The 10,988-nt window shown below is 50.0% G+C and overlaps 1 protein-coding gene across 1 annotated transcript in view; it reads right to left on the bottom strand.

The window, feature by feature from the left end:
- Hdgfl2 (HDGF like 2) overlaps positions 1–10,988 on the bottom strand; it is a 23,557-nt gene that overhangs the window by 11,127 nt on the left and 1,442 nt on the right. The window contains exons 2-5 of the mRNA XM_090340783.1: positions 10,132–10,197; positions 6,791–7,172; positions 4,676–4,752; positions 4,425–4,563 (exon numbers count right to left, since the gene is read on the bottom strand). Coding sequence (XP_090196909.1) covers positions 4,425–4,563; positions 4,676–4,752; positions 6,791–6,862 — 288 coding nt within the window. The 5' untranslated portion in view covers positions 6,863–7,172; positions 10,132–10,197. The remainder of the gene's footprint in view (positions 1–4,424; positions 4,564–4,675; positions 4,753–6,790; positions 7,173–10,131; positions 10,198–10,988) is intronic.

A 10,988-nucleotide genomic window follows, 5' to 3' on the forward strand; every position in this document is an offset into this window, starting at 1 on the left:
ATGACCCACCCAAAAAAAAAAAAAAAAAAAAGCCAGCCTGGGCAGGAAAGTCCATGAGACGCTTTATCTCTAGTTAAGCAGCAAAATACCAAAAATAGAGCTTTGAGCTTTGGCTCAAATGGTAGAACAATAGCCTTAAGTGAAAAGAGTGAACAAGCTCAGGGATAGAACCTAAACACAAGAGTTAAAAGGCTCAAGAGCATCACAAGAGCTGGGGATATAGCTTAGTGGTATAGCGTTTGTCTAGCATTCATGAAGCCCTGGCTTCAGTTCCTTAATACCATACAAACAGAAAAGCTGGTAGTGGCACTGTGGCTCAAGCAGTAGGGTGCTAGCCTTGAGCACAAGCTCAGGAACAGCATTCCAGCCCTAGGACAAGGAAAAAAAAAAAAAAAAAAAAAGGAGGAGGAGGAAGAGGAGGAAATCCTGGACAGGTTGCTTTGCTTCTCATAAGTAACAAGGACTTACCAATGGGTGATTCTAGGTCATGAGTAATTGTGTCCCCGGAAAGCATTTGGTAATATGTGGGCACGTTTTGGTAGTGGAGACTGTGCTGGGGTAGGCAGGCACCAGGCAGGGTGTTGTTAACCCACTTCCAGTCAAGGCTGGCCCCTCTGGGCAAAGAAGCAGACACTGGGCCTCCATGAAAAGACCAACTCTGCCCAGGCCACTGAGGCTGTGGGCCCTCTGGAGGCATACCAGGACACCATCTTGAGCTGTCAGGATGAGGACAGGAGAACAAACCCTTCACTGCACTGTAGGACTAGTCAAGGGTGCTCTAAAAGATCGAGGCTGTTCTATTCTATGATGGAAGCATGGCTCAAAGCGTCTGCCTAGCAAGCATGAAGTCCTGAGTTCAAATCCCAGAATCTCCGGTTCCAGGTTAGACCGAGGTTATTCTGTGTGTTGGTACAGACTCTCCCATGAACTGTTGAGAAAGAACGGGCATGGTGGTGCACAACTATAACCCCAGCACTTGGGAGGCTGAGGTAAAAGGATCACGACCACAAGTTCCAAGTCGGCTGGCTACCTGGTAAGTTCTAGATTAGTCAGACATGCACAGCAAAATTCTGTTTTAACAGAAAAATATGGGACCGAGAGCATAGCCTAGTGGTAGAGTGCTTGCCTAACATACACAAAGCCCTGGATTCGATTCCTCGGTACCACATACTCAGAAAAAGCCGGAAGTGGTGCTGTGGTTCAAGTGGCAGCAAAAGTGTCCAAGAACAATGCCCAGACCCTGAGTTTAAACCCGAAGACTGGCAAAAAAAAAAAAAAAAAAAAAAAAAAAAAAAAACAGCCAGACATGGTAGCTACTCAGGAGGCTGAAATCAGAAAGTCTGTGGTTTTAGGGTAACTTGGGCCAAACGGTGCAAGATCCCCATCTCAATCGCTAAAAAGCTAGGCACAGAGCTGCATGCAACATTTCACGAGAGACTGCAGTCCATGGTAGCCAGAACAAAACACACCAACTTAATCTGAAGAAATAATGAAAGCAAACAAACAAAAAAGGGCATGGTTCAAGTAGAAGATGCCTGCTTAGCAAGCACTAGAGGACACTGTTCATGCCCTGAGTACAAGCCCCAGGACTGGCAAAGAAACAAAACCAAAAAATCACAACGCCACAAGTAATCAAAGACAAAATGGGACTGACACCAGTGGCCCAGGGCACCATAGCTCATGCCTATAATCCTAGATACTCAGGAAGCTAAGCGCTGAGCAGGAAGATCAGGGTTGGAGGCTAGCCCAATCAGAAAAGCACACAAGATCTTAGTTGAAAAGTAATCAGCAGGGTCAGGAGTGTGGTCTAGTGGTGGAGTGCTTGCCTAGCATACACAAAGAAATGGGTTTGATTCCTTGGTACCACATACACAGAAAAGGCTGGAAGTGATGTTGTAGTTCAAGTGGTAGAGTGCTAGTCTTGAGAAAGCTCAAGTATAGTGCCCAGTCCCTGAGTTCAAGCCTCAAGACTAGCAAAAAAAAAAAAAGTAACCAGCAAAAACAGGGCCAAGGACATGTCTCAAATGGTAGAGCATCAGCCAAACAATAATGTGTGCACATACACATGTAAATAGATAAAAGCAACGTTCAGAATTAAGCAGGGCATGGTGGCTCATGCCTGGAATCCTAGCTATTCAGGAAACTGAGATCTGAGGATCCTGGTTCAAAGCCATCCCTTGCACTAAAGTCCCTGAGACTCTTATCTCCAATTAACCACTAGAAAACCGGAAGTGGTACTGTGGCTCAAGGGGTAGGGGGGTAGTCTTCAGCTGAAGAGCTCAGGGACAGCGCTACACACACACACACACACACACACACACACACACACACACACACACACACACACACAAAGAATTACATTCTTAATTGGCATGGGCTTGAATCAGTGTGGAATCCTGAAAAGGTAGATAGGAACTGGCAGCGTTGGCAGTCACCAGGAGGCAGAATTGCCTTGTCACTAGAAGCACACATGAACCTACTGAATTTTCTAATTTTCAGTTTCCCATAAAGCCAAGCATCCAAAGGCCCACCTATACACAAAACAACTCAAGGTATCTGGGACTGTGCATAAGAACTGCAGGGCCCCCATGTCTTGATCCTCCACCACTTGAGGAATTGGTCCAGGAGGCTGCATTTTATACCCATGTTCCATTTGGAAGTACACAGGGTTAGATATCTGAGGGTAATTTGCAACTTGGGGGTTCAGTAGAAGCTCCTTTGGTTTCTAGAGTGCTATTTTTTTTTTAGTTCCCTTTCCTTGGGGGCAGGCATCAACACAGTACTTAGCAAACTGTGGGTATCCAATAAATATTAAATGGGGAGATATTCACCAGGAGATAACCAGGACATAACCAAAAGGAACCTGAACAAGGGCCACAGAGAAACTCATAGAATTTACTGCACTGAAGACCTTCTGCTTCACTCAGCCAGGATGGGGATCAAATAGGGACCCTATCTCCTAGACACATCTGGGGTAACAAAAGTAAACTCTTAAGATGGGATGTCAAGAGATGTGGAACAGTAAGCTTGGAAGGCAAGGACTGGGACTGACCATTATTCCTTCCTTGTGTCCAGCAGGGCCCACACATGGCAGAGGAGAACAAAACCATCCACCTCAGGGTGACACAAGTGTCAGGCACCTCACCACAGAGCGGGAAGGCAGCGCCTGACTACCTCTACACCTTTCTCCCCAGCATCAGCCTCACCAAGTTTCTTGGTCATTCTCTGCCACAGTGCCCAGACTGGCCCTGACCATAGCTGATGGCGGCTTTCCTCCCCTTTCCTTCCCTCATAACCAGGCCTCTCAGCCACCCACCCCTCCCAAGTGCAGGGATGCCCCCTCCCTCTCACACAGGCCTTAAAAGCAGTGGCAAAAGCAGAAGACCTCTAGACCAACTTCCCCAACTCCCTTACTCAACAACATGCCCCAACAGGGCACCCCCAAGTCTTCCACAGCATTCTGTGGGGGATGAATTGTACATTTCTCTTCTTTCTTTCTTTTTTTTTTTTTTTTTTTTTTTTTTTTGTGGGTCATGGACCTTGAACTCTGGGCCTGGCGCAGTCCCTGAGCTCTCCAGCTCAAGGCTACCACCCTACCCCTTGAGCCACATCGCCACTTTCAGTTTTCTGGTGGTTAATTGGAGATAAAAGCCTCAAGGACTTTTGTGCCCAGGCTGGCTTTGAACTGCAATCCTTAGGTCTCAGCCTCCTGAGAAGCTAGGATTACAGGTGTGAGCCACCGCATCCAGCTTTGAATTGTACTTTTCTAAATGCCCTCTCCCAGCTCCTCCAGATACCAGCTTGCCCAAGATGTCACCATCGCTACGGCTGTCATCATTCTCCCCACCAACCAGGAACCCTCTCTACACATGACCACTGACTCTCCTGGGCTCAAGATTAGGTGAAAAAAGGTCATAGGAATGACAGAAAATATGGTTTCCCTTTATAAGGGTAGGGTCCCCTTTTCTTTGCCAAACGTTATTTGGCTATTTATCACATCTATTGTGGCCTTCACGAAATTACTAATATAGACAGAGGACCGTGGGCAAGCAGCCACTGAGACCCTCATACTTGCCTTAGAACACAAGACTTCATAAAAACCACAGAATACTCTTTTTGTTTTAATCTACTCTGCTGACCTGAGAACCATAGTCCTTAACAGGATAGATTCTGAAACCCTGTGCCACCCTTCAACCAGTCCAAGACCCCACTTGGGGACCTGTGGCTGTGATGATGGGGACATGCCTGGCATAGACTGGGCAGAGGCTAGGGCCCTGCTCTGTCCTCACTGAGCCCAAACAAGTCGTGCTGAAGTAGAGAACTTGGTCCCAAAGCTTTGCTTCTCCTATGAGACAAGAAAAAGCCCACCTGTAGCCCCAGTTTGTGGAAGAAGTCTTTGCAGACCCCCACCCCAAGGTACTCACCGGTGGTGCGCTGTAGCTGGCGTGTGGATTGTTTTGGATTTCCCACAGTCCTTCGTTGAAACCTTTCCTCTTGTTGGGCTTGCCGTATTTATCTTTACATTTGTCGTAGGGGAACAGGTCCTTGGGTCCCAGAAATGCTCTGGAGAATGGAGCCATGGGCCAGCTAAAGGTAAACTGGCCACTTGGTAATGGGGGTTGGTGGGGGAGATGATGGGGGCAGGGGACACCAAGAACCATCTGGGGGCACTTACGTTTCGTGTGTACCAAAGAAGAAGATGGGGTATTTGTTGGGTGGAGGCTTCACAGCACCATCAGCTATATCATCGATCTACAGGGAGAGGCCAGTTAGGGGAGCCTCAGCGTGAAGGCCAGGAGGCCGATCTGCACACTCTGACCCAGGGAATCATCAAGACACCCACCAAGTTGCTTGGGAAAAAACACGGTGAGGGGGGCACTTTCAACCCAGGAGACACATCTCCTTCCAAACAGGAATCTGCATTCTCCTGTGTTCCTCCCCTACAAGCCTGTCCCCCACCCAGAGCGATTCCTCTCCCTGAGAACAGGGGAGAAAACCGCCCTAAGACAGGTGCTTCACCTGAGCACAGCCAAATATGGCCTCCTGAAGCAACCAGTGCAAGGGGGCCAAGCTCAGTTTCTATGAACTCCCAGGACCTGGCAGGGACCCCTTCCTGCAGAAGGCCCAGGCAGCTGTCTCTCAGAGGATGCAGCTGGGAGCTCCAAGGATGCAGAGTGGGGGGTGGGCTGCAGGAGACAGGCCCTGAGAGCATCCAGGAAGTCCCACCCTCTCCCTGCAGGCTCATGGGCTCCGGCAGCTGTCAGTCACAACCCCACAGGAGGCTAACAGACCCTTCACTTCCAATCAGGTGCTTGGAAATGTTCCGGGCTTTCTAGCTGGAGGAGGGGGGTGGGGCAGGGAGGAAAAGCTAGGGCTCTGGGAAGAAGAGGACTGGACAGAGGAGGAAAGTGCTAGTAAAGTTTCATTGCTCCCATCTCCTCCAGAAAAATCAGCGCAGGCAAATCAACTTAAAGAGGATTTTCTACTCCCCAATAATGCCTCCCCCATCCACCTCTCCGGCTCTGACGGTCTAGGGATGCTGGAACCTTCTGTTACCCTCACCCCCCTTCTTTCTTCAGTCCAAGGCTCAGCCATAGGCATCCTAGTACTTTGTCCCTGCAGGATGCTAAACTCAGCCAAGCTAGAGACCTTTGCTAAACTCAGCCAAGCTAGAGACCTTTGTTAAACTCAGCCAAGCTAGAGACCTTTCTTTCTGGCTTCCCGGGCTTCTCCTCTCCCATGTTGAGAGACACTACTGACCATGGGAGGTCAGCTGCCCTACTAGGCCCCAGTCTCAGCTCTCTGAAGCCAGGGCTTCCATCCTATCATATTAGACATGATGCTAGCTCTAAACTTAGGGGTGACAAAGGCTTCTAGGGCCTGGTGCACCCAGAACCGCCCCTCCCCTCACTTTCCTGCACATCCCAAACTCCGTGGTGCAGGTGTATAGACTCTAATTCCTCCAAAAATGGAACGTAAAGTCCTTTGACATCTTCCCTTCCTTAAAGGCTCTGTCCTGATTCCTTCTCTAAACTTCCCATGCTCCTCTTAAGTAGCCGCTTTATGGGGGAGGGAATACTCCCAAGGAGCTGGTCCCCAGACCCCCCCCCAGACCTTATTCTGACCTCTGCACCCTCATTCTCAGCGATGATGACCTTGGGAATAGTGCCCGACCCACACCCCACCGTGGTCACCACCTTTGGCCTTTCTCAGCCCCTTGGCCTTGACCCTCACCCCTTTCCCCATTTCTGCAACTCTCCTCCCCCCCAAGCTGGCACCGCCCCAATACCACTCACAACTTCTTCGGAGTCAGGCGGCCCATGGATCCTTTCCAGTCGGACCTGACCCAACTTCCTCAGCCTTTCCCTCAGACCCCACGATACTCCCAACCTGAACCTCATCTCCAGGCCTCTCGGGGCCAGGCAGGGACCCCCCCGCCCCGGGGATCACGATCCCTGGCTACTGAGGCGCTGCTTTCTCAGAGTCAAGACCCCCACAATCACCTCCCACACTCCCGAGACCCAACTCCACGCCCAGGGCGCGGCGTCCTCACAATCTCCGGGGTCTCCGGGCCCCAGGGACGGATGCCTCCAGTCGGGAACCCCTCCTACAAGCCGGCGAGCGGTCCCCTCAGGCCTGGGGCGCCGAGGGCCCCCCGTCCTCCGCTCCCTCAGGGTCCGACCCCTCGGAGGGCGCGCGCGGCTCGCGCGGGCCTCGGAGCCCCGGCCTCCCCGGAGCCCCGGCCCCAGCCGCGCCCCCCCCCCGCCGGCCCATCGCCGCGCGGCCTCACCCGGGCTGGCCAGTGCGGGTAGCCCTTCATCTTGGCGAACACCAAGTCCCCGGGCTTGAAGGCGTGCGGCATGCTGGCGGCGGGAGGCCCAGGCCGCGGCGGACGGCGGCAGCGGTAGCAGCGGTGGTGGCGGTAGTGGTGGCGGCGGCCGTAGCGGAGGCAGCAGCGGCAGCAGCGGGAGACGAAGTCGGGGGCGGGAAACGGACGCCCAAGGGGCGGAGGCGTCCTCACAAGCAGCCGGCCGGCGCGTACTTATTGGGCTCGAAGCCACCGGAAGTCCCGCCCTCTGGTCCTCAGGGGCCGGCGACGCTGTCGCTCAAGAACACGTGCGGGGACGGAGAAGCGTGCAGACCAATGAGAAGAGGAGTTGCAGCCGAGCTAGCTAACGGGATTGGATAACGGGCAGACCGAAAGGGCGTGACCTAGAGACCTAATGGAAGGGGGCGGATACTACAGGAGGTGAAAGGGGAAAGGTGTGAGGTGGAAAACGAAGGCGCTAAAGCAGTGACGGGGCGTGGCTCTGTAGAGGGGCGGGACAGAGGCTTGAAATAGAAGGATGACTATTGGATACCACCGGAACAAAGGCCCAATCATCGTAGGAGGCAGGTGACTTTCTAAAGGCGGGACTAAATACAAGGAAGCAGGCCATTGGCTATTACTAGAGGTGGGATTTAACTGCCAGTCTGCTATTGGCTGATATAGGGAGGCTCAACTTATACAGGGAGGAGCCAATACCAGCCTGGGCAAGAGGATCCTAGAGGTTATGTTATTAAGCTCCCACTATGTTCTGGTACCACAGAAAACATGCAGAATACACATGGTTAACATACATTCCGCATAGGTGTATTTACGCATAACATCTAAGCATACTGTACACACTACAGGCCATAATACCCTATATATATATATATGTATGATGTACTTATTATATGTACTAACATATATTGTTAACATGTACATTATGAGCCAGGTGCTGGTGGCCCAGGCCTACAATCCTACTCAGCAGGCTGAGATGGGAGAACCTTGGTTTGAAGCCAGTTCAGGCAGGAAAGTCTGTGAGATTCTTTATCTCTCAAATTAACCACCAGGAAACTGGAAGTGGTGCTCAAACTGGTACAGTGTGCTAGCAAAAAAAAGAAAAAGAAAAAAAAATCTCAGAGGGCAGTGCCCAGGCGGAGTTCAAGCCTCACAACCAACAGAGAGAGAGAGAGAGAGAGAGAGAGAGAGAGAGAGATAGAGAGAGAGAGAGAGAGAGAAAGAGGAGAGAGAGATGAGAGAGAGAGAGAGAGAGAGAGAGATGAGAGAAGAGAGAGAGAGAGAGAGAGAGAGAGAGGGGGGGGGGGAGAGAGAGAGAGAGAGAGAGAGAATGGGGAGGGAGGGATGTGTGCAACTTGCTCTCTTGAGGGACCTCTGAGGACTTTCTAATTGAGTATTGTGTCATTACAAATGGCCAATATAGGCTGGGCTTGGTGGCTCACACCTGTAATCCTAACTAATCAGGAGGTTGAGATCTGAGGATCGCGGTTCAAATCCAGCCTGGGCTCTATAAAGTCCATGAGACTCATCTCCAATTAACTACCAGAAAAGTGGAAGTGCCATTGTGGCTCAAAGGGTAGCCTTGAGCTGAAGAGCTCAGGGACAATGAACGCCCAGGCCCAGAGTTCAAGTCCCACAACCAACCAAAAAAATAGAAACAAAGGAAGGAAGGAAGGGACGATATGGGCTGGGGTTTTGGCCAGTGGCAGAGTGTTTGCCTAGCATGCATGAAAACCTGGATTCGATTCCTTGGTACCACATGCATAGAAAAAAAACCCAAAAGTGGTGCTGTGGCTCAAGTGGTAGAGCTCTAGCCTTGAGAAAGCCCAAGGACAGTGCTCAAAGCCCTGAGTTCAAGCTCCAGGACTGGCAAAAAAAAAAAATAAAAATAAATAAAAAGGAAGACTAGGCACAGTGGCTCACACCTGTAATCTTAGCTACTCAGGAGGCTGAGATCTGAGGATCACAGATCAAAACCAGCCTGGGCACTAAAGATTGTGAGACTCATCTCCAATTAATCACTAGAAAATGGAAAGTGGGGCTGTGGCTCAAGGAGTAGAGCAGTAGCCTTGAGCTGAAGAGCTCAGGGACAGCACCTAGGCCAGAGTTCACGCCCAGGACTGGCAAAAAAAAAAAAAAAAAAAAAAGAAAGAAAGAAAAAACAAGAAGAAGGAAGGAAGGAAAGGAGGGGGAGGGAGGGGAGGGAGGGATGGACAATATGGCCAGGTACCAGTGGCTCACACTCAAGCATGTAAGCTTAGCTACTCAAGAGGCTTAAAATCTATGGATTACAGTTTGAGACCAGCCAGGCAAAAAAGTCCATGAGCTGTATCTCAAATTAACCACTAAAAATTGCCAGATGTAAAACTGTGGCTCAAGGTTAAAATGCTAAATGTGCGGGGGTGGGGGGAGGGAAATGGAGACCAAGACATGAGAAAGAGTATCAATGTTTGTGAAGTAAAGCACCTGCTATCTGGTGAATATAAAGTAACCCTTCTACTAATTACAATAAAAATAAATTGAAACAACAAAAAGAAACAGAAAGAAAAAATGCCAGATATGAGGGGCCGGAGTTTGGCCTAGTGGTAGGGTGTTTGCACAAAGACCCAGGTTCAATTCCTCAGTACCTACATAGAAAAGCTGGAAATGGTGCTGTGGTTAATGCTAACCTTCAGGAAAGCCCAAAGACAGTGCTACTGCTAGACATGAGCCAAAAAGCTGAGAGAGACTGGGAATGAGGCTTAGTGGTAGAGTGCTTGCCTAGCATACATGAAGCCCTGAGTTTGATTCCTCAGTACCACATAAACAGAAAAAACCAGAAGTGACACTGTGGCTCTCAAGGCTCAAGTGGTAGAGAGCTACCTTTGAGCCCAAAGAGGGCTTAGGAACAAAGGCCAGGCCCTGAGTTCAAGCCCCAGTACCTGCAAAAAAAATAAAATAAAGCAGGTGGGGGGGCTGGTTTGGTTTGAGTGGTTAGGGTAGCGTGCTCACCTAGCATGCACGAAGCCCTGGGTTCCATTCCCCAGAACCACATACACAAAAAAAGCCGGAAGTGGCTCTGTGGCTCAAGAAGCAGAGCACTAGCCTTGAGCAAAATGTGTCCAAGGACAGTGCGCAGGCCCTGAGTTTAAGCCCTAGGACTAACACAAAATAAAACAAAGATTTAGACAATATGGCAGCACAAGCATTAGGAAGGTGAGGGAGACAGGATACAAAATACCAACAGGATGACTGAATGGAAAAAAGGCGATTCATGCTACAAGGATGCACTGAGGACTGCGATCATGGGCATGAAAATAGGTTACCTTTTAGTTTGACTGGAGGCTGGTGGGCAGTTCGGTGGAAGAGCATTGGTTGGCATACATCAGGCCCTGAGTTCCATCCCAGCACCCACAAAAAAAAAAAGGTAAAACTTGTAACCCAGAAATTCCATTATGAGTGCTACACAATAATTTATGAAGTCTTTTTTTTTTTTTTTTTTTGCCAGTCCTGGGCTTGAGCTCAGGGCCTGAGTACTGTCCTTGGCTTTCCCTCAAGGCTAGAGCTCTACCCTGAGCCACAGCACCACTTCCAGCTTTTTTTTTTTCCTATGTATGTGGTACCAAGGAATTGAACCCGGGTCTTCGTGCATGCTAGGCAAGCACTCTACCACTAGGCAAAACTCCCAGCCCCACCCCCTGAAGTCTTATGTTGAACATGTAAGTGAAACACCACTCAATTATACTTGGAGATAAGGGTTTTGGGGGTTTTTTTTTGGTGGGTCATGGGGCTTGAACTGGGTGCTATCTCTGAGCTCCTCAGCTCAAGATTACTGCCCTATCCTTGAGTCAATCTCCACTTCCCTGTTTTCTAGAGGTTAATTGGAGATAAGAGTCTCTGGTCCTTTTGTGCTGGGGCTGGCGTTGAACCTAGATCTTCAAATCTCAGCCTCCTGAGTAGGGAGGATTACAAGTGTGAGCCACCGCTCCCAGCTCTTTTTTTTGTCTTTATTGGTGCCTGCCTAGGGGCTTGAAATCAGGGCCTGGGCACTGTCCTTGAGTATTTTTGCTTAAAGCTAACACTATACCACTTGAGTCACAGCTCCATTTCCATTTTGGGTTATTTTGTGTGTGTGTGTGTGTGTGTGTGTGGTGTGTGTGTGTGTGTGTGTGTGGTTACTTGA

This window comes from Megascapheus bottae, chromosome 1 (genome assembly GCF_031878675.1).
Source record: "Megascapheus bottae isolate mThoBot1 chromosome 1, mThoBot2.hap1, whole genome shotgun sequence".
NCBI lineage: Eukaryota > Metazoa > Chordata > Mammalia > Rodentia > Geomyidae > Megascapheus > Megascapheus bottae.